The 20288-nt window shown below is 38.5% G+C and overlaps 3 protein-coding genes across 3 annotated transcripts in view; all 3 read left to right on the top strand.

Moving 5' to 3' along the window:
- The first annotated feature begins 174 nt into the window (after positions 1-174).
- hoxc3a (homeobox C3a) overlaps positions 175-20288 on the top strand; it is a 65183-nt gene continuing 45069 nt past the window's right edge. Inside the window, 1 exon segment of the mRNA XM_026998799.2 lies at positions 175-390. Within this exon segment, the coding sequence (XP_026854600.2) occupies positions 358-390 (33 nt within the window). The 5' untranslated portion in view covers positions 175-357.
- Positions 7359-10932, top strand: hoxc9a (homeobox C9a). Its single transcript, XM_026998794.2, has 2 exons — positions 7359-9067; positions 10112-10932. Exons 1-2 carry the CDS (start codon positions 8530-8532, stop codon positions 10351-10353), a joined length of 780 nt encoding a protein of 259 aa, XP_026854595.1. The 5' UTR covers positions 7359-8529; the 3' UTR covers positions 10354-10932.
- Positions 14830-17423, top strand: hoxc8a (homeobox C8a). Its single transcript, XM_026998795.2, has 2 exons — positions 14830-15534; positions 16919-17423. The coding sequence occupies exons 1-2, from the start codon at positions 15099-15101 to the stop codon at positions 17227-17229; spliced, it is 747 nt and encodes a 248-aa protein (XP_026854596.1). The 5' UTR covers positions 14830-15098; the 3' UTR covers positions 17230-17423.

The raw sequence follows: 20288 nt of genomic DNA, 5'->3' as shown, positions 1-20288 counted from the left end.
ACGTTGATTTAAATATTATCCAGGTGACCACAGTAAGTCAAGGTCATAAAATTGTAATGTCATGACGGTGCTGGAAAGCACTGGGGGTGGATTTTATGATCTGCAAATATAATGTGCTGGTGCAGTAAAGATGCATTAAAAGAGAAGTAGAGGAAGGCTAATTCACATACGCGGGGACTACTATGTGCTGGTCTCACTGGCGCGCTCTGCGGGCTGCCTCGCTGTTGCGGAGGCGGGAAGCTCCTATAATGGCCCTGGAGAGACAGACTCCTATCACGCGATGCAGTGATAATGGATGTATGATAACAACAAGGACATCAGCAACGCTCATTAACGCGCGGATGTTAATTGCTACGGATGCACAGACTGTCTTCGAGGAAGGCTAAAAAGGTAGGACGTTTTTTTTTTCCCATTATTTTCCTCGTTGCTGTTCATTGTGGTTGTTCTGTTTACACCGTCCAACATCAATATAAATAGTGTCAATTAGTAGTGACAACGTTTTTTTTTTTCTAACATGTTTTGAAATCTGGCAGTAGATTTAAACTGTTGTTGATGTGATCCCGTTGTAGTTAGTATTGTCTGGTTACTAACATTTAATGCAGTGCTGATATTTAGTATTTTCCACGTGAGTAATATAGAATTAATATTAAATGAATGAATTAATTAAGCAATTAATTAATCAGTTAATTAATTTAATATAAAAAAAGTTTCTATGTTTGTTTCAATTATTTCATGTAATTAGCCACCATTTTCGCTTTTGTCAGTAGCTTGGTATCTATTGCTGTAACCTGACAAATGCATTACTAGAACTAACCAATTTTTAGTTGGCTGTGAGGATGAAGAAAGTAGAAATGTGAACATTAAGTGCGTGTTATAGCTATTGCATCGTAATCCAATTATGCAGTGGGAAAACTCTTACTTGTTATAGAAATGTTGCTGTTCGCCTTCTCCGGTGGAGAACGTCGTCACGCGCAGCTGGTGCGTGGTTTAGGTAGTTTCATGTTGTTGGGAGCTTCCAGGCTCGACGACAAGAAACTGCCTTGATTACGTCAGTTCGTCTTCATCAAGGGCGACAATGGGCCGTTAAATTACACCCTGCGAAGTGAAGTCTGCGCAAATGGCATTGTAAATGAACTGAACTGTTATAGCCACGGCGCGCTCTTTTTCTCCTTAGCTCGCCTTTTAAGTGCCGGGCTGTAAAGCGAATTTAGGCTCTCAGAGGGAGAAAAGGTTGTAAACATAACGGGGTAAATTTCCACCGCGCAATAATGCGAATTATTCTTTCATTACAAGTTTTGGTCAAGGTTTACACACGGATTGCTTCCGCTGCGAGACGTCAGCAGTGGTGTTACATTTGTTTTGAAATAAAAGTATAAAAGAGTGAGAAAGAGAGAGAGAGAGAGAGCGAGAGAGAGAGAGACAGACAGATAGACAGACAGACAGACAGACAGACAGACAGACAAAACAGACAGACAGACATAAAGGATGGGTGCATTGCCGACTGGGTGGATGTATAAATGCGGTGGGTGGATGGACAGACAAATTTGATTCACGACAGTAATGAGTATGCCCTAGAGCGACACAATAAACACTGAAAAAATCACTGAGACCATAAAATCAAATAAATATTTAGCAATGAGCACGCTCTTGTCAATTAGAATTTTGGAATATAACAAGTATGTCGATATTGTACAGACCAACCAGTGGCAAATATGTATGTATGTATGAATGTGTATGTGTGTGTGTGTGTGTGTGTGTGTGTGTGTGTGTGTGTGTGTGTGTGTGTGTGTGTGTGTGTGTGTGAGTGAGAGAGAAGTTGGAAAGATTGGATCGGAATCAAATATTAAGTTACAGTATTTTCAGTTTCTAAGCTGCAAGCTAAAGTGTACTCATAGGTAGTGACCTATCGCAGCCGTTCTTACTAAATAACAGTGATATGATATTTAGTTTTAACAATTATTTGATATATGTAGCTCAAGGTTTCGGATGTTTTACACGGTATAGTTATGCTTTGAAATATCTAGGCCTATAACTGTTACGAAAATTTCTGACGACTACCCACTTTCAAAAGCAACAACATTAATTAAACCAATGATCTAATACTTAGAATCAATACTTCAACGTGTCCTTTTTTGAATTGTGACGACATAATTAATCACTAAACGGTTGTTACGTGGAGCGTCCGTCTTTCTTTTCTTTTGTTTGTTGAAAATGGTAATTTGACGTATAAAATATTACACAACAAAACCTAAGGCTTTTGGATGAACGCCTGCAGTACTTAATTGATCCATACAGCGTTTTGTGGGTCCAGCTGGTCACGTCGTGTAAAGAGATGGGTTATTGGTAACTGCAACATTAATCGAAAAACGCATTTCTGCTCCAATGGATCACGTGTATTTTATGTGTCCAATTTAATAATTGAAATTATGTTTTTGTATAATACTGCTAGAAGCTTTTCCCTAGACAACCATGGTAAGACATCATAGGCCACACCAAATTTCAAACCCGGTCGTGAGTGTGTGTTTGGTTATTTTTTTCTGGGACATCGACTATGGAATTCGCCATTTTTTGCTTGTTTTCTTGAACCCATCCTCTCCCCTCAGCTGTTCTGCGGCGGGAGGAGACAGTCTGGAATCCAAAGTCATTTTCATTCAGTTGAGTGAAAGAGGATTGCCTCTGGAATGCGTCACCAACAAAGAGTTTACAGCACACGAAATGACCCCCACAGGATATTGTCGCCTAGCATACGGATATAGAGGCAATTTCCTTCCAACAGCTTACGCATTCATAGCTCCAAAACATAAACACTCGTTTACTACAAATTAAAAAAAAATCAGTGCAAAATATAACGCATGATTTAGCCAAAAGCCATTGGCCTACTCGTGAGATCGCAAGATGCCCAGAGCTTAGCACGACCCCAGGCCTCGGCCAAGTCGTAGATAAAGTTCATGCATGAGAATATGAGTAAGTGTAAGGTACATCTCCAACTCTGGGACTTCAACAAGATATAGCACAGTTTGATTATTTAGACCTAGCTCGATATACAAAATAAAAATGTATTAAAATCTTGTAATGTCTGGTAATATATCGTAGGCTGAAAATAACGACAACCCCAGAAACATTTTTTCGTGCTAAACCCAAATTTATCTCAGTATGACTTCACGTGGTCTTCTATTTATACATAAATACTTTATAACTTAATTAATAGATTCATATACATACTTACATATATACATACATACACACATACACGTATATACATGCAAACATAGATTAAACCGACTTAAAACATGTGCAAGCACAATCGGCACAATCGGAATTTTCTACCGAACATGCGTTTATGTTTCTTAAAATAATCTTAATTACGTATACAATTACACACAGTGATTGTGAATTATGTTTTTATGTTACACTGCTTAAAAATAGTTACTTATTTGATAGCAAACTATTTGTGTACCATAGCAAAGGGAACACTCATCTGTTACACTACTTACGTCATGGATATACCTTCACTTCCATCGACCACCTCGACACTTTTGCAAAACGGATCAATCAAATTTGAACATATTTGGTTATACGATTTTTATGTAGTCATTTGCTTTAAATGCCTAAATACTCTGGCCTAAATATTTTTTCGCGAATATGTAATTAAACTCACTGGACTGCAAAACTTGAACATGAAGCTAAATATGTATTGCTCGTGCCTATATATTAAGATTAACCTAATGGTTCAGACATCCTTTCACACAGAGAACTCTCCAATGTTAAAATATCACATAGATCGTCAAAATAACCGCAGCTCTCATTTAAACCCACCTGGACAGAGAAGGACACTAAAAGTTAATTCAACTCTGAGGATTTTGCTTTGCGGAAGTATAATGACGTACGTTGGCATATTTAATAAAAGTGCTAGTATCGACAACAGATAACAGGTAGGTCCTCGCATATGCGTTAGCGTCTTTTTCCACACAGACTGTGATAATGACAGCACAAATGATAAATCTGTATGGTTTTATGTAACACTAAACGTTTTGCTACTCACCATTCACGGTGAATTGCGATTCGTGCTATGAGCTGTCATGTGCTGGCATGTAAACCAGCTCCAATAAGGCTTGTGTCTAGAAGCCTATAAGCTAAACGACTGCATGGCCTCCATACGAACATGGCACAGTTACACTTCTTGGGCCTCTTAGCCATTTTCAGGTCTGATGATGGCATCCACTCAATTACTTCGTCAGATAATCTTGTTTTATTATTCTACATATATAAAGCAATATATTACTATGCCCTGTCCAAGGGACAGGAATTTGGCACAGGCCAGACAGCAGATGTAGAGAGTGACAGCCCCTTAAACGTTTTAATATTATGAGTTTTAGTATTAAACGATACAACCTTTTAAAACATTTGAAACAATTTAATTCGCCCACCCCATCCCAACGCATCCGCGCCGTCATGGTAAAAAAAACCTTATAAACACCTAATATGTCCCTGAAACAGTAACTCTTACGTCTAAGTTATAGGTTGTAGACCTGGTAAAAGTAAACCCGAACAGCTGAAATCGTTCAGTCCTGGATTTTTATTCTCTCTTAACTATTGCAGACGGCAGACATAGAGGCGAACTGGAATGATAATATGTAAATCAATAAATATTATCAACGCACGCTGTAAATGTTTTAATAAATGCGTGTGCAGTGTTGTCGCACAAAGGGGCGGGCGTTTATTATGTTTAATTAACTTTTTAATGTTCCTTTGTCACCGTTATCTAAAAACCAAAACGAGACCTGGCGTAGTTGATGTGAGTTGTAGGCCTATCGCACAGAAGGGCTTTTATATTTTGTTTTGGTTTTTGTTCTTAACAGATTTAATCAAGAAACTGACCAGAGACACAACTTTATTGAGTGTATTTTAATAAACCACTTTTTTTTTTTCAAAAAGTTATATTGGTGTTAATTTGTTATATTTATCCTTAACACACTAGCATGATTAAGAAAAAGCGTTGTATCATTATTTCATTAACATATTACGTTTCAGTAATCTAGAAGTCAGTGCTGTACGCATAGTGAACGTATGGCGGGTACCATGTTCTGATCGCCGTTAAACCCATTATTTGAATACTTTCTCTAATAATCTGGATAATATTAAGGCAAAAATGGTTTTGGAAAACATTAGCCCATTTCAATTAGCAGAGACTAGAAAGTCTATTTATGTGAAGTTACACGACTGACCTTACTTACTTGGGCCACGACTGGGCCTACGTATAATCTTGACGTTTAGTAGGCTACATATAAAATGAGCTTTATGCAACGAAATAGCATCTTTTGAAACGTGCATTTATAATTAGGAACTTGTAACTAGTTACATTTAGAAGCTTTCTATAATTTAAAAAATCTATAGTCCTACAGTTTCAAAAATCAAAGTAGCCCATTGGTGCCTACAACGAAATATAGACGAAAGCATTTTGTAATTGTGACGAAGATCAGTTGTATTAAAATATATGAAATGATGTCAGGAGGAATCTGTGCCCGAATGTTAAAATTTCGTCTTAAAGGAACGAAAGGAAAAACGTGACTATGCATGTACACGTGCATGGCGTTGGCTTGGAATCAGTCTGCAGCGAGGTTTCACAACACTGTCCCCACCTCAAGGCTTTCAGTGAAAACCTCATCGACCCACAATGTTGATTGAATTTGTTTGCATGTTGTTATGAAGTAGGATTCAAGGCGCATATTCGACATACACCAAGCCGTTGTATTATTTATTTTTTTATAAATATGTCACGTAAACCATTAAAGCCAGCAGTGAAGATGGGTTTAAATTCTATAAGGCCTATGGTCGTAACATATCTATGTACCTATCTAATATCTAACTAATAGGCCTAATATTTCTAACATATTAGTGCGTAGTTTATATTTCTTTTAATGGTATGTAAATCTGGGGGGGAAAAAACTGGAAAAAAAGTGAATGATAAAAAAAAGATCTTTGCTATGGAACCGTTAAGACAGGGAACCTTTGAGTTCGTATTAAGTTTTATTATTATCCTAGTTATTGACAATATACAACTACAAAAGAAAAAAAGTGACATATCACAGCATAGAGTTTATAGTCTGTAAAAGCAATAATAGCCCCAACTATGGCAAGGTATGGGTACGCAAGCCTTCTCCGAGGGGTGTTGTCTGGAAAGCGTATTTGATTTACTGTGTACAGTTCACGTGTGAATGCAATCGCGAATGACCAAGAAACTAAGCTCTTTTTAGTTAAATGCTACCAAAAATACATCGCAGAATTAGTACATTCGCACTGATGACCATGCCTCCTTTGTCAGGGATGACGCGTATTAATTGATATGCGCTTTCAATTAGTCTGTGGTTCAAGTGTACTACTATGGGGCTGGAAATGTGCAGTTCCGTTCACAGTGCATTGCTGCTGCGACTGGATATTCTTGAAGGTTTGGTGAGAGTAGCTCCCCTTGCTCATACAAGCGAAATTCTTTTTTTTTTCTATTTCAGTGTTTTGTTTTTTGGGGTTTGTTTTTTTTTGTTTTTGTTTTTTTTTGGTGTGTGTGTGTGTGTGTGGAGCGGGGGTCAGAATAAAGTTCTGGAATCTTTGCATTATTTTCGGAGTGAACTGTGTTTTGTTCAGTAACTGGTTCAGTCTTACATGACTCGATCATTGAAAACTGTTATCGGGACAAACTATATCCACGTGTTGCTTTCAAAAAGAGGTAGATTTGAAGAGAAAAAAAATCCACTACCAAATTATTAAGTAGATTCATCCACGTTATTTGGAGAAACTACAAAAAATAAACGATACAGGGTTCATCATTAATCTGCACAGTCTGTATTTTCATAATGTCTGGAATTCAAAGTGAAAATAAGAAAAAAAGCCTGACCTCATCTGGCCGGCTCGAGACTGGGCCCAGCGCTGACAGTGACAGCAGACCAAAATCAACAGATTGCCAAGTGTCAAAATACACTAAATTCAAAGGCAAAATCTAAACCATGCTGCAAATACACACGTTCTTCTGTTAAGACATTTCTTAATAAGTATATTAGAAATGTTTAACCAGAAGTTGCTTTTCGCAGTTTCACTGTGACAACAAACTATCATTGCCATTTCGGAACTATAACATAATGCAAATGTTTATTCAAATAATTATAAATGAAATGGGTCAATAACTCAGATTAAATGCAATCTCGAAATAAACATCAAATGCAATAATCATGTCTGTCTATATGGGACATGGCCTTAATGAAATAATAATAATAATAATAATAATAATAATAATAATAATAATAATAATAATAATAATAATAATAATAATAATACTGAAAACAACATGCAACATTGTCGTACTACTCCAAAAGGTTGTACACTGTCATTATACTCTGAAATATGTAAAATCTGCTGAATCCTTCTCACCATCATTCAATTTTCTAATTATTCTTCTAGTTTTTTTTCGCTCAGAATAACCACTTTCGAAATGTATTTTAGGTCAAAGTGATCTGATGAATAAGCGCAAACCGCATGGACTTTTATCACATAGATACCCAGGGGCTAAAGCTTTTAATCGACACACACACACACACATACACACACCTCTTCTCAGTCCTCGCTCCTCCATGCTGTCTTTTGATTAGACTTGTTTCGCAAAAGCAGCGTTAGTTTTATGTTATACTAGAAATTCAACTGCAGTTTTATTAACGACACGTTTATGAACAATCAAATGGTCCTCATAAAAATTTATTGAAGGACATAAAAGCATGCACGACCACTTGCCGAATACAGACGCTGTAGTGGCCAAGTTCTCAACCGTCTTCCTATTTCCACCTCCCCGATTTTGTAAACTCGGGGTGAATATCCCGAAATGTTTTTGTGTGTGTGTGTGTGTGTGTGTGTGTGTGTGTGTGTGTGAAAATGCTGGAAACTAGGATTCCACTACGTAACAACAATGGAATAATCTTCGCAAAAAAAAAAATCAATTCTATTCATGTTCGAACAAAGTCTATCTGCATTGGAACAATTACAGATGAAGTATCATGTAATAAAACCTTGTAAAAGATTTATAAGATTAAAAATAATGGAGAAAAAGATGCGCAAAGCGCTGGACAGAGAAGCAGCCCATGTGCTCGACACAGATTGATTACGTGAGGAAATAGTGCCTCTACCAGACGACATTATACTTCGTGTAATGCACCAAAAAGTCTTATCTAAAATCGGAAAGATATGTTATTACAGGTTAATATACATCTACGACATTTTACATGAAGCTCACGTAAAGAAACAACATTAGCATTAAGCAACCTACTGCAATCCCGAAGTGCATTGCTAGTCCAAGATAACCCGCGCATTGATCTGCTGTGCGGTTTTTCAGGGGGTAAATGTAATCACGTGTTTTATAGTCGTCCAATCGCAGCCGGGCAAGGTTTCAGAAATAATTACCTGGCTTGATTGTTCTATGGGCAGATAAAAAAAGTACACATACACTCCATATAATAATCGGATGCATGTAAAAGAGACGGAAACATCGCCATGTCGACTACGGGTCCCATAAGTAATTATTATGTGGATTCCTTGATTAATCATGAAAGCGAGGATGTTCTGGCGACTCGTTTTTCGACAGCTGCTCCGATATCCTCCGGTTCACGCCCGACGCCTCTGGTACCGGAGTGCGTGGAGTATCCGTCTTGCAGCTTTGCCCAGAAACCACCCGTTTTCACTACCTCTTGGACCCCTGGTCACTCTCAGTCGTCTATGGTTTACCACCCATACACTCACCAGCCTCACTTAGGAACAGAGTCAAGGTACGTCCGCTCATGGCTGGAGCCCATTCCCGGTACAGTGTCCTTTCCAGGCTATCCAGCTAATAGCAGGCACTATGGGCTAAAGCCTGAAGCTTTCCAGGATCCCCGAACCGGAGACTGTTTGGCGTCAAACGGACGTACTTACTCGGATTTTCTCTACTGTTCCGCTGTCGACGTTAGGGAAAAGCAACAGACGACACCTCCGCCTGAGTCGGAGATCTTGTCTTCCGGAAAGCACAAAGACGAGAAGGCTGAATTAGACCCAAGTAAGTTAAAGCCATTATTGTTTACAACTGGGTTTGAGGTGCAGCTCAGTTTATTGCATTCGCTTGATGGTTGGCTGTCGTCCGTCGTAAAACCAAGTTCTATATCCTTTCATCTAGCCCCTGCAGTTTTCGGCTGGCTCAAGTCTGCTTTGGGGCTATCCATTGAAGACAAACGCCGTAAGACAGGGCTGTAAAACGGGTAGCGGGTTATAAAAATGGTCTCCTTGAAAGACAGGTCCGACAAGGCAGTGTACTCTGACTGTTTAGGTGATAGCTGGATCTTATATATTCACGAAGCATAAATAAATTATTGTGCATTTTATTTTAATTTATTTTTTTATTCGATGTGTGGTCTGGGTAGTGATATTGGTAACAGAGATAGAAGGAGTGGAAGGCAAGAATAAGAATGGGGTTCAACCTTTCCTAAAAAATAAAACAATACAGAGCATTTTTGTGGGACGCGCAACGAGCAAAATACTTCAAAAGCTCGTCTGCGTTTGTACAGAATCATTAATCATGTTAACATTACTTATTCGAGTGTCTGCACGCGTATCAGTCGAACGATATTAGTGTCAGGGTAATTATCGCAAAATAATTGTGTTGAAAGAATTTTATATTGTTATGTTAAATAAAAGTTCTAATAGACTTGAAACACGCAGAACTTCAACAAACAACAAATGGAATGTACGCAGTGAATTCGGTGCATAGCAGGACGTTTTGACTGCAGACTTGAGCCACAAGGCGTATTAGGCATTTATGGGCCTATAAAGCGAATAGATGTATTCACCACTTTACGACACCAATTCTCACAGCGAGTAAGCTGTTTCAAAGCTATGGAAAGCGCATTTTTGAGACAATCGCAGTATTTTCATAACAATTCAAAATCTATTAATAATAGGCTATTATGCTGCTTAAAAAAATAAGGTAACTAAACATATCTTTTAATGAAGGATGTATAAATGACCAAGATCAATACACAGGAGTCTAGGAATGTGTGCTTAGTGTACAATCTAATAATCCTTTTTTTTATACATTGTTTTGCAGACAATCCCGTGGCCAACTGGATCCACGCGCGCTCCACGAGAAAGAAGCGATGCCCTTACACAAAATATCAAACACTAGAACTCGAAAAGGAATTTTTGTTCAATATGTATCTAACCAGAGACCGACGCTATGAGGTGGCGAGAGTGCTAAACCTCACGGAGCGACAGGTCAAAATTTGGTTCCAGAACCGTCGAATGAAAATGAAGAAAATGAACAAGGAGAAGAGCGACAGCAAGGAATAATTTTGACCCAAAAAACCTCTTTTGCTGATTATAGACTAAAGGAAAAACGATAGAAGACAATTGTCATAAGTCTTAAAAGTTATCGCATTCTCGCTCTAACGGGAAACATAGGCTTCGTGATGCAACGGTAGTCTTCTTTATTACGGTATTGCTTATTGAACTGTAATTTTATCGACCTACATTCATATTAACATATGTAATTGCACATGGCCTGTTTGGATATAGATTTTGTTTCTTTACTCAAAGAGCGTTAGTAAGAACTTTATAGAACATGCTGCCCCGAAGTAGGCTTAAAGCAAGGAAATACTTGAACTACTCTATTTTCAAGAACGTAATTTATGATTTTCACGTGAATGTTTCTCCGATGTGTGTTTGTTTGTAACAGGTGTAAAACTACAATATTTTGTAACGAATAACTCTCATTTGGTTTAAACTATTCATGTTTGCGTCTATGTGATATCCTCGTTGTTTTTAATGTACTTGTTTCTGTATTTTATATTCTTTAAATTGTAAAAAAAATAGATTTCAATACGGATTGTAGATATGCTCAAATATATACGACCTCCATCTTAATATTAACGCGACAGACTCTGTCTTTTATTGTTTTATGTTTTTATCACTGCTATAAAAGAGCACACCTTCGCGACAAAGAGCAAAGTGATGTTGGCGACATTGTCCTGCTGTCCTGCTCGAAGCCTGAATTTGGACTACACATAATACGTCATAATACATATATACATGTATACAAAACTATCAAACATTAAAGACAAGACTGTGTTCGGTTACACGTCCATAACATACACAGTGACCAAATCACGCATTTAAGTATGCAGGGATTTGTTGAGTAAGATATATTCTGAGGATCGTATTTCAGTGATTCCCTAGCTTGATCAAGAATCTAGGGTTGATGGCAGCACTACTTTGTCTTCTGTAGTGGCAGACTCGTTTGGCATTTTAGCAAACTGCAAGATATATGTAGCAGTAACGAAGACAGCAATAACAAGCATAACTGTAATATAATGCTAAAATTAATATTAAAAAGAATCAATATTACTATCTTAAAAGCAGTAGTACCACGAGTAGTTGGGACTCAAAATGTTTTACGCAAAAGATTATTATTCATTCAAGGACAGTGGAAATGTACAAAATAGCGTCGAAATATACATTTTAAATCTAGCAAAAGCAAACGTATAAAATGGCTTCAATACATTGTGATCACATAACCCTCTGACATTTTTAAAGCAATAAAGTGTATCATTTTATAAAATCGTTAAACAGTGTTACAAAGCGTTCTTATGTTTAGACATTAAATTAAAACGAGAAGTCGGCCGGGCAGTTATTCCATTTCAGCCCCTAAACTAAATCTGGCCCTAATGAATATATGAAGTATTATCGTATGCCATTATACCATTCTATTATTAACACTGTACCGTTCGTAATTAATGGAAACTAATGGTAAACTAAGGGTTATATATATATATATATATATATATATATATATATATATATATATATATATATATATATATATATATATATATATATATATATATATATATATATATATATATATATATATGTGTGTGTGTGTGTGTGTGTGTGTGTGTGTGTGTGTGTGTGTGTGTGTGTGTGTGTGTGTGTGTGTGTGTGTGTGTGTTTATTCATTTATTTCATCTGTGACCTATAGACCTATGTGCACAAAGGTCGAGGCGTGGATTTAAGTAAAATATAAAGACATGTCTGGATTTGGTTTCCTGCGCACAGTTGAAATTACCTTTTTGTGGTTCTTAACAATACGAACAGGATGCAGAGGTTTCAAAGCTCAGTCCACCGCATTTCCGCACAGGACAAAAAATGCGAGTTTTACAGCCCTGTTGGAGTTTGCGTTGTTGGTCGCAGATGCAGACGAACAAAGCAAACCGGGGTAACTGGCTAGACGTCTGGGCTAAATTACTTTATGGCTTGGTGTTCTGGTGGAGGTCCCCTTCAAAGAGACTGTTAGGCTAAGACACTAGTCCGCCAACACCTCAAGACGCGTCCAGGAATGATTTCAGACCAGTGAAGGGCACCAATTTCTTTCTCACTTAGGGCACATTTGTAAAAGCTTGTACAGACAACTCACTATCTATTTATTTTAATGTTTTACTTTAAAATTTTAGGCCACTTCTAAAATAGATTAACATCTTATTGTACATTTGTACATTGTCTCATCGGGGAGTTTAGAGCAATATTTCGAGTTAAATTCAGACATTTAGTCAAACGTGTGTTTGATGATACCGTTAACTGGCATTTGCTTTACAGACTATTGTGCTTTCTATACTAATCTAACGCTAGATGGCGGTGTTGACTCACAGTTAGTGCATTTTAGGCCACCGAGGCCTATGATGTGCACTGGGAAAACAGTGCTGAAAAGAATGGCAGCCTCTGTGATTAATCACACTTTCGACTAAAATAAAACTAAAATGTCAACAACCTGATGTATTAAACTAGGCTCCACTTTATCATTACCTTAAATACCACTGTTTCCCATCATTGGTTAGTCCGAGAACCCTCGAATACACAGTGCCCCTTTATTTCGCACTCCTCCCCAAGAATTTCATTTCAAAAGCCGCGTGAAGTTACTGATGTTTTTAAGACTAGTGTGCCGCGCATTTTACGTTGTCTCTTATATTATAATGTTGTCACATCTGATGGAATTTATTAATTAAACTGTGAAACGTTAACGCGAATTTAGTACATTGTCTAAGTATTATTTTCTTTACAGCCGTTTATTCAAACACACATGCAATAAATAAGAACCTAGCATTTTCGGGAAATTGCAGAAATAAAAAATAAAGCTATTTTTAAAAGCCACTCATACTGCTGCAATTATTATTATTATTATTGCTGCTGTTGCTGATGTTGTTGCTGTTATCATTTGTTTTTTATTACAAAATACAATAATAAGTCAGTATTCAGAAAGACTTGGTCACGCAGAGGGCCTATAACAGTAAAACTGTGCCACTAAAACTGAGACGATCAGTGACCAACAATCTGCATCTTTATAGACTGTGAGAGGTCTATAAATTTCCAGTGTCTTTCATATTTAACGACTATGGGTAAAAATCGCCAGTAACGCCACAGAACCACGTGCTCATGTTTTGGGGAGGCCCTGCAGTGAACTAAGCAACAACGGATTAATGCATCTACTGAAATAGCCAAAGTGTTTAATGCGTAGATTTTATTGATTCCAAAGCAGCAGATTTACAACTTATTAGCAAGGTTTATGAGGACACGGAGATACTAGTGTGTGTGTGTGTGTGTGTGTGTGTGTGTGTGTGTGTGTGTGTGTGTGTGTGTGTGTGTATGCGTGTGTGCGCGTGTGTGTGGGGTATGGATTTGTGTGCGTGTGTGGGTTGTGTGTGTGTGTGTGTGTGTGTGTATGCGTGTGTGTGTATGCGTGTGTGCGTGTGTGGGGGGTTTGGATTTGTGTGCGTGTGTGGGTTGTGTGTGTGTGTGTGTGTGTGCGTGTGTGTGTGTGGAGTGTGGTAAATATAGCAATGCAATAAAAGTAATGCAACTAAAGAACCAATTAATTGACAGCTACAAAGTGCCAGGCTAGAGATTCAGCGTCATTCGCTACAATTAGCATAGGCTACTTCTACTTCTACTATTTTATAATAATAATAATAATAATAATAATAATAATAATACCTCAGTGAATGAATTAAAATATAATTTAATTACATTCTACTTCGTATTTAAATGTAACCATTTTATTATTTAGTTGAGTATTGAGTATCATTATGAAAACTAGTTCCTAGATTGCCAGTAGGCTGCTTGCCTGACCGTTAGATTGTTTCTTTGTTTCGTTGTTTTTTGTGCTTCAAGTCCTGAATCTTGTAGGCCCATTATTTTCAAGTACTAGTCTTCCGTTGCTCCGTAGCGCTGCTAAAACTGTTCATTTTGCAGTTATACGCAATTGCTGATATACTGTTTGTGCGTGAGCCATCCGGCTGTTAAGGTTCTCAAAATACTGACTTATATAAGAAAACGCAAGAAGCCCACGCCGTGTAAAATACGAAACTGGTCCATTTCAGTACAAATCTGTATATCGATAGCTTTCAAACATTCACAGTTTTAAAAAATTATATTGGCAACTCATATAACATCAGATGTCATACTCTCCTATAGGCAAATATTTCCAATAGTTTGAATAATTTTATACGGTTGCATTTATTTACTTACTTACTTATTAATTAATTAATTCATTAATTAATTACTTTTATTTGTGTAGAAAGCGGTCATTGGTGTCTCCTCGCTCAAGGTAGACGTCTGTAGACGCTTTGGAAAGATGAAGCAGCATAGGTCGGCGTGGTGGGGAAAAGGGTGGGTGGGGGTCTCGCTGTAGTGGGGGTGGTTGAGTAGAAGGCAAAAAAAAAACCACGCGCTTGTGACTGAGCCGGCGGAGCTAGCCAGTTTTAACCTTAACACACATCCACCGTACACGCCAAGATTTGAGGCTGCAAAAGGGAAAAGGTTCGCGATAGGAAGAGAGAGAGAGAGAGAGAGAGAGAGAGAGTCGAAGCAAGGGGCTCTGAAGTGGGAGCTGCTTCAAATTGTCCGAAGGGGCAGCATTTCTCCGTCTAGTTCCGGTTGCTCTGTCTGCGCTGTATGCCATTTGGAACAGCAACAATAGGTTGCCACCGTTTAGACAAGGGGAAAATACCACCAACAGACTGATTCTTTTTTAATGCAAGATAAACATGAGCTCCTATTTTGTTAACCCTCTTTTCTCCAAGTACAAAGGTGGCGAGACATTAGAGCCAACTTATTACGACTGCAGGTTCCCACAGAGCGTTGCCCGAAGCCACACGCTTGTGTACGGACATGGAGCAGCTGCGCCGGGCTTTCAACATCCGTCTCATCACGTACAGGACTTTTTCCATCATGGTACCACAGGTATTTCCAACCCTGGGTACCAGCAGAACCCTTGTGCTTTGGCATGTCATGGAGACGCAACGAAATTTTATGGATATGAAGCTCTTCCGAGGCAATCGCTTTATGGTACCCAGCAAGAGGCAAGCCTAGCGCAGTACCCAGATTGTAAATCCTCCAATAGCTCTAACCCCGGGGAAGGACAAGGCCACTTAAGTCAAAATACCTCTCCCAGCCTCATGTTCCCATGGATGCGACCCCACGGTTAGCACGCTCACTATTATTTTACTTTTCACTCAGTTAAACCAGCAGTGTTTGTGTATCTGTATGAGAACGCTTGTTTGTGTGCTAAAGCTATAATCGGTTATTACGGCTATATTGTTTACCAGCGTTTTAATAGCGCAGAGCCAGACGTTCCTTATCGCCACTTACTAATGCAGACTGGTCATCGGTGTTACGATATAGGCACATTGGAGTATTTATTGCTTCCTAAGACTCCCTGTCTTTAGTAAAACGAACCCAGCAGCTTTGACGGCCGGCTGCTTCTTGTTGCGAGGGAGACATCCTGTTATGTCAAAAGTAGAAAGCGGATAAACGCTGTCCGAACTCATACAAGTTAAAAAGACCTAATCGGAAGTAGCCATTGTTACCCCGGTTCATCTACTGTCATTAAAAGGGCGAGGTGATATTCAATAGCCACATAAGTAAGATATATCCTGGCTGATATGAATGAACTCGTCGGATTACACTTCTTGCGGTTTGTTGACGATGAAATGACGCTGTTCGACTGATTTCATTACCAGTGACGGTTTTTTAGCCGTCGCGCAAAATATACCAGTGACAATATTTGACACCGAATTATGTATCGTAATTAAAATGTCACTGGAAGATATAACATACTATTATTCTCTTACGCTCTAAATATATACTGCTTGAATTAGATAAAAAATCATTTGAAATTAGTTTGAATATAGACAGTTGTTTTGCTTGTGCAGCTATCTTTTGTGTGTGGCGGCATAGATCGTAAACTCGTTTGTCTGTGTGTGAGAGAGAGAGAGAGAGCGGTGGTGTTTGAGCATGAGCGCTATTATGCTAAGCTTAAACTGAGGTCGACTTTCTTAGCATACTTTAGTTTTTACTTTTAAACAGTGTGTGTCATATGTTTGATCTTCCTTCGTTCCCATTATTAATAAAATTAACTATAACAGAGTGGTTTTCTCACTCACTGATCAGCGTATACAGTAGATATACTACTACCATGTATCTCTTAAGAATGCATCGTCTTTGTGCTTAGGCCTATATCATACAGGTGAATCATATCTGGTGTGTGTGTGTGTGCGCGAGGGAGAGAGAGAGACAGAGAGAAAGAGAGAGACAGACAGAGAGAGAGAGAGAGAGAGAGAGAGAGAGAGAGAGAGAGAGAGAGAGAGAGAGAGAGAGAGAGAGAGAGAGAGAAACAAAACCTGCTACAAATAGTTGTAATTACAGCATAACTGCATGACATACACGACCACACATTGCTGGTGTCCTTCTATTGATATAAATTTAATGCTGCTGTGGTCGTGATTCGGAGCCTGAACAGTGAATAAACTAAAACCTTTCAGTTATTGATACCGTTAATTTATACATTTCCCGTTTCACTTTAAAGCCCCTGGGAGACGCAATGGGAGGCAGACGTACAGCCGCTACCAGACTCTTGAACTGGAGAAGGAGTTCCTCTTCAATCCATACCTCACGCGCAAGCGTCGGATTGAAGTGTCCCACGCGCTGAGCTTGACTGAGCGGCAGGTGAAGATCTGGTTTCAGAACCGACGAATGAAGTGGAAAAAGGAGAATAACAAAGACAAGTTCCCGGGCCAGAGAGGAGAGGCGGAGGCCGAAGAAGAGGGCAACGAGGACGCTGAGGCGGAAGAAGCGTTGGACAAGGAAACGGAAGAGAAAGAGGAAAGCAAAGATTGATTTTATGGGTTTTTTATGGTTATATGGCAGAATGAGGAGAGGTTTCGAGGATGTCTAAAGAAAGAGAAGACACGCCAAACACTTGGGTGAAAAAGTGAGAAAAAAAATCCCTACAGACGTCAGTCCCCACATAAAAGCACTCTCAATCCACCCGGAAAAAAAAAAAGCTTGCTTTAGCAGAGCTCGAAGAATTTTATCTTTTTTTGGGGGGGGGGGGGGGGGCGGTGGGGGGGGGGCAGCTAGAATGATGTATTTACTAAATGATGTAGCTGTTTAGTAGGTTTCCAGAGTAGGTTATCAGAAATACATCAACCCATAATTTAATTTGGGCATCTAAAAAGTATGATACTTGGACCACGGAGTCACATATTTATCACACTTGGCAGGAAGTTGTGAAAATTGCAATGTGATTTAAATAGTCATGTGTAACAACAAATTTACATCCAGACTTTGTGGAAAACTGGCATTAGTATGTTTACACAGATTGTAAACTCTTGTGTTGGTTGTGTGTATAAAATAGACACAAAATTGTGATATCACTCTGATATGAAATTGACCGACACAACAGCCACTGTTTCAGTAAAATGTTATTTCTCTAATCTTAAGAATATGGCAATGTTGCATTAGTGCCATTTTAATGAAATCGGCATTGACAACTGTCCTAATATTAGTATTATGTATTATGAATTTCACGTAACGTCACAAGATTAGTACTTGTAGTTTATTATTACGCTTTGTGATGAAAATGGGCAAGATTACATTTTGTAATTCTTTGATTATTTTATTGGGATCATTGGAGATTGCAATCGTTTGAAAATCTCGTAAGAAGCTACCTAATCATGGGGAATTTGCAATATAAATTTTTACCTAAGGATTTCGTAAAATCTTGTTTTCTAGAGTATTAAAGCTTAAGTTATATTATTTACCCAATGAACACTTACGTTTATCGACTATTTTAAGTCTTCGGAAGACGAATGAGCTCAGAGCCAAGTTAACAATATCAAGAGATTGTACCACAGCACTACCTAACTAGACATAGCTTTCCTATAAGAAAGGGGTTTTTGTCCATAACACAGAGCTGCTTTGTTTAGGATAAGATAATTAATGATAAAAAAATAATAACAATATTAATGATAATAATCAAAATTAAAACAGCTTTCCCCCCAACAACTTAAACTGCCTACGGAGAACGCACATTTGTGTGTGTATTACCATACTTGCTACAGTTACTACCCGACTTTATTAAAGGAAACGTTGTTATTTTACCGTGCTGGTGTTATAGCGTAGATTTTAAATTGCACTGAGTATAATCTTCATGTACGTCTTGTAATAACTTGCTGTTATCAATATGCTCGTTTTTTGCTGTTCCTCATGTGAATATAAACAGAACTGTGTGTGTACATGCCATTGTTGTTGACATCTACGGAAGAATAAACATGATGGCACGTTCTCCCGCCTCTCCTTCGTGTTTTACTCCTTAGTTATGTCAGTACCTTTCGGCTTGACCATGGCCTAACGCCTTGTTATGCTTAGAACGAGGCTACCGCACTGCTATTAGGGACAGTTTCAGAGAAATGTTTAAGGTAAACCTCTGGATGAGAACTGTTGGCATTTTGTATCCATATCCTCACGACTTTTTTCATAACCTAAACAGGCAAGGAGCAGCAGGTTATAGTGAATTGGTCATTGCGTCCCGTTTTAGGCGTTTCGGGCAAGACGTTAAATGCAATTTCAGCGCACTTTTGACTACGTTATGTCCTAAATGCATTTGTAGGAGAGAACAATAGAAGCTCTATTAAGCTTCAAAGCAACGTCCTGAAAACAGCAATTAACATTTGCCTAGGTACATTTACACCAGGCCTATAAAATGCAATTGAGGAAATGTCTGGGTACAACGACAGTTACATTGCTGCTGAGTTTTGGGCATGATTTCTGGAGTTGTTTTTTTGTTTGTTTGTTTGTTTTAGTGGTGGTGGGTTTTTTTTTTGGCAGCGATGATACTCTCTCTATAAATACTTGAATACTTCAAGTGTAAATGCCGTGTAAGCCCACTTCCTGTGGCAACGTTTTTCCTGCTACTTTTCAGTACTAGAGTGCTCTAGGAACTAGACCAATAGGAAATGATGCTTTGACTGTGAGCTGTGGAACCAGTAATGCCGGTGTCAGGGACTTCAACATTAACTTGAGAGCAGCAGTTTAATGCACCTTATTCATGGTGCGTTCTTTAGAGGGGGTTTGGGGGGGGGGGGGGGGGGGGATGTTTGGGGTAGTTTTGTGAAAGTGCGCTTTCAGCGGTATGGGCAAAGTTGTAGATCCCCCTGGGCCGCAATTTTGACCAGCCATACTGATATATGATAAGCTACCCGAAAAGCGGGCTATGGTGCAATGTATATATATATATATAAAGATGGCGAAAGAAAGAAAAAAAATCTTCATCTGTGTCCATTTGGTGAAGCGACATTCATTGTGACACCCAGAAAATCTGACTACACCTGTGTTCCGTATCTGCAAATTGTCAGTATTTTTGAATTACAGAACGTAATAATAAAGTGGTAAACGAAGGCCCTGCAACTGGTCCTTCCGCGTGGTCTCCTCTGTGTAATATAAGTTTGGCTTTTATGAAACACCAGCGATAATTTACACGCACGTGGCTTAGGATACCCTGAACACAGTAGGCTAAAATAATGCAAAAGCTGAGCATTTTCCATGCAGGTTGATGGAATTACGCCAAATATCCGCGCTATAAACCACATCATATTGCCTGATTTGAATATTTAGTTTTCTACAACAAATTTTATGTAAACCTAAACTTATCTTCTGTTTAAGCCACTGCTGTCCATAAAACAATGTAATGTCCTGTTTAAACTACTAGCATGTGTTGACAGAACTTGCGCCAAAGGTTAATGTGATAGTGCACTACCATAACGACAGTCGATAGATTATTATGTGAGCTATTATGTGAGTTTTTCTCTTTCATATTTATGGAAAATGGGTTTATTAAATGTAAAACCCACGACCTTCGGGTTTCGTACTTGTCCTGTTTGGTAGTATCGACTGCT

Source organism: Electrophorus electricus, chromosome 22 (assembly GCF_013358815.1).
Source record: "Electrophorus electricus isolate fEleEle1 chromosome 22, fEleEle1.pri, whole genome shotgun sequence".
NCBI lineage: Eukaryota > Metazoa > Chordata > Actinopteri > Gymnotiformes > Gymnotidae > Electrophorus > Electrophorus electricus.
Note: the sequence above shows the minus strand (reverse complement) of the source record. Positions and strands in the feature narration are given on the sequence as shown.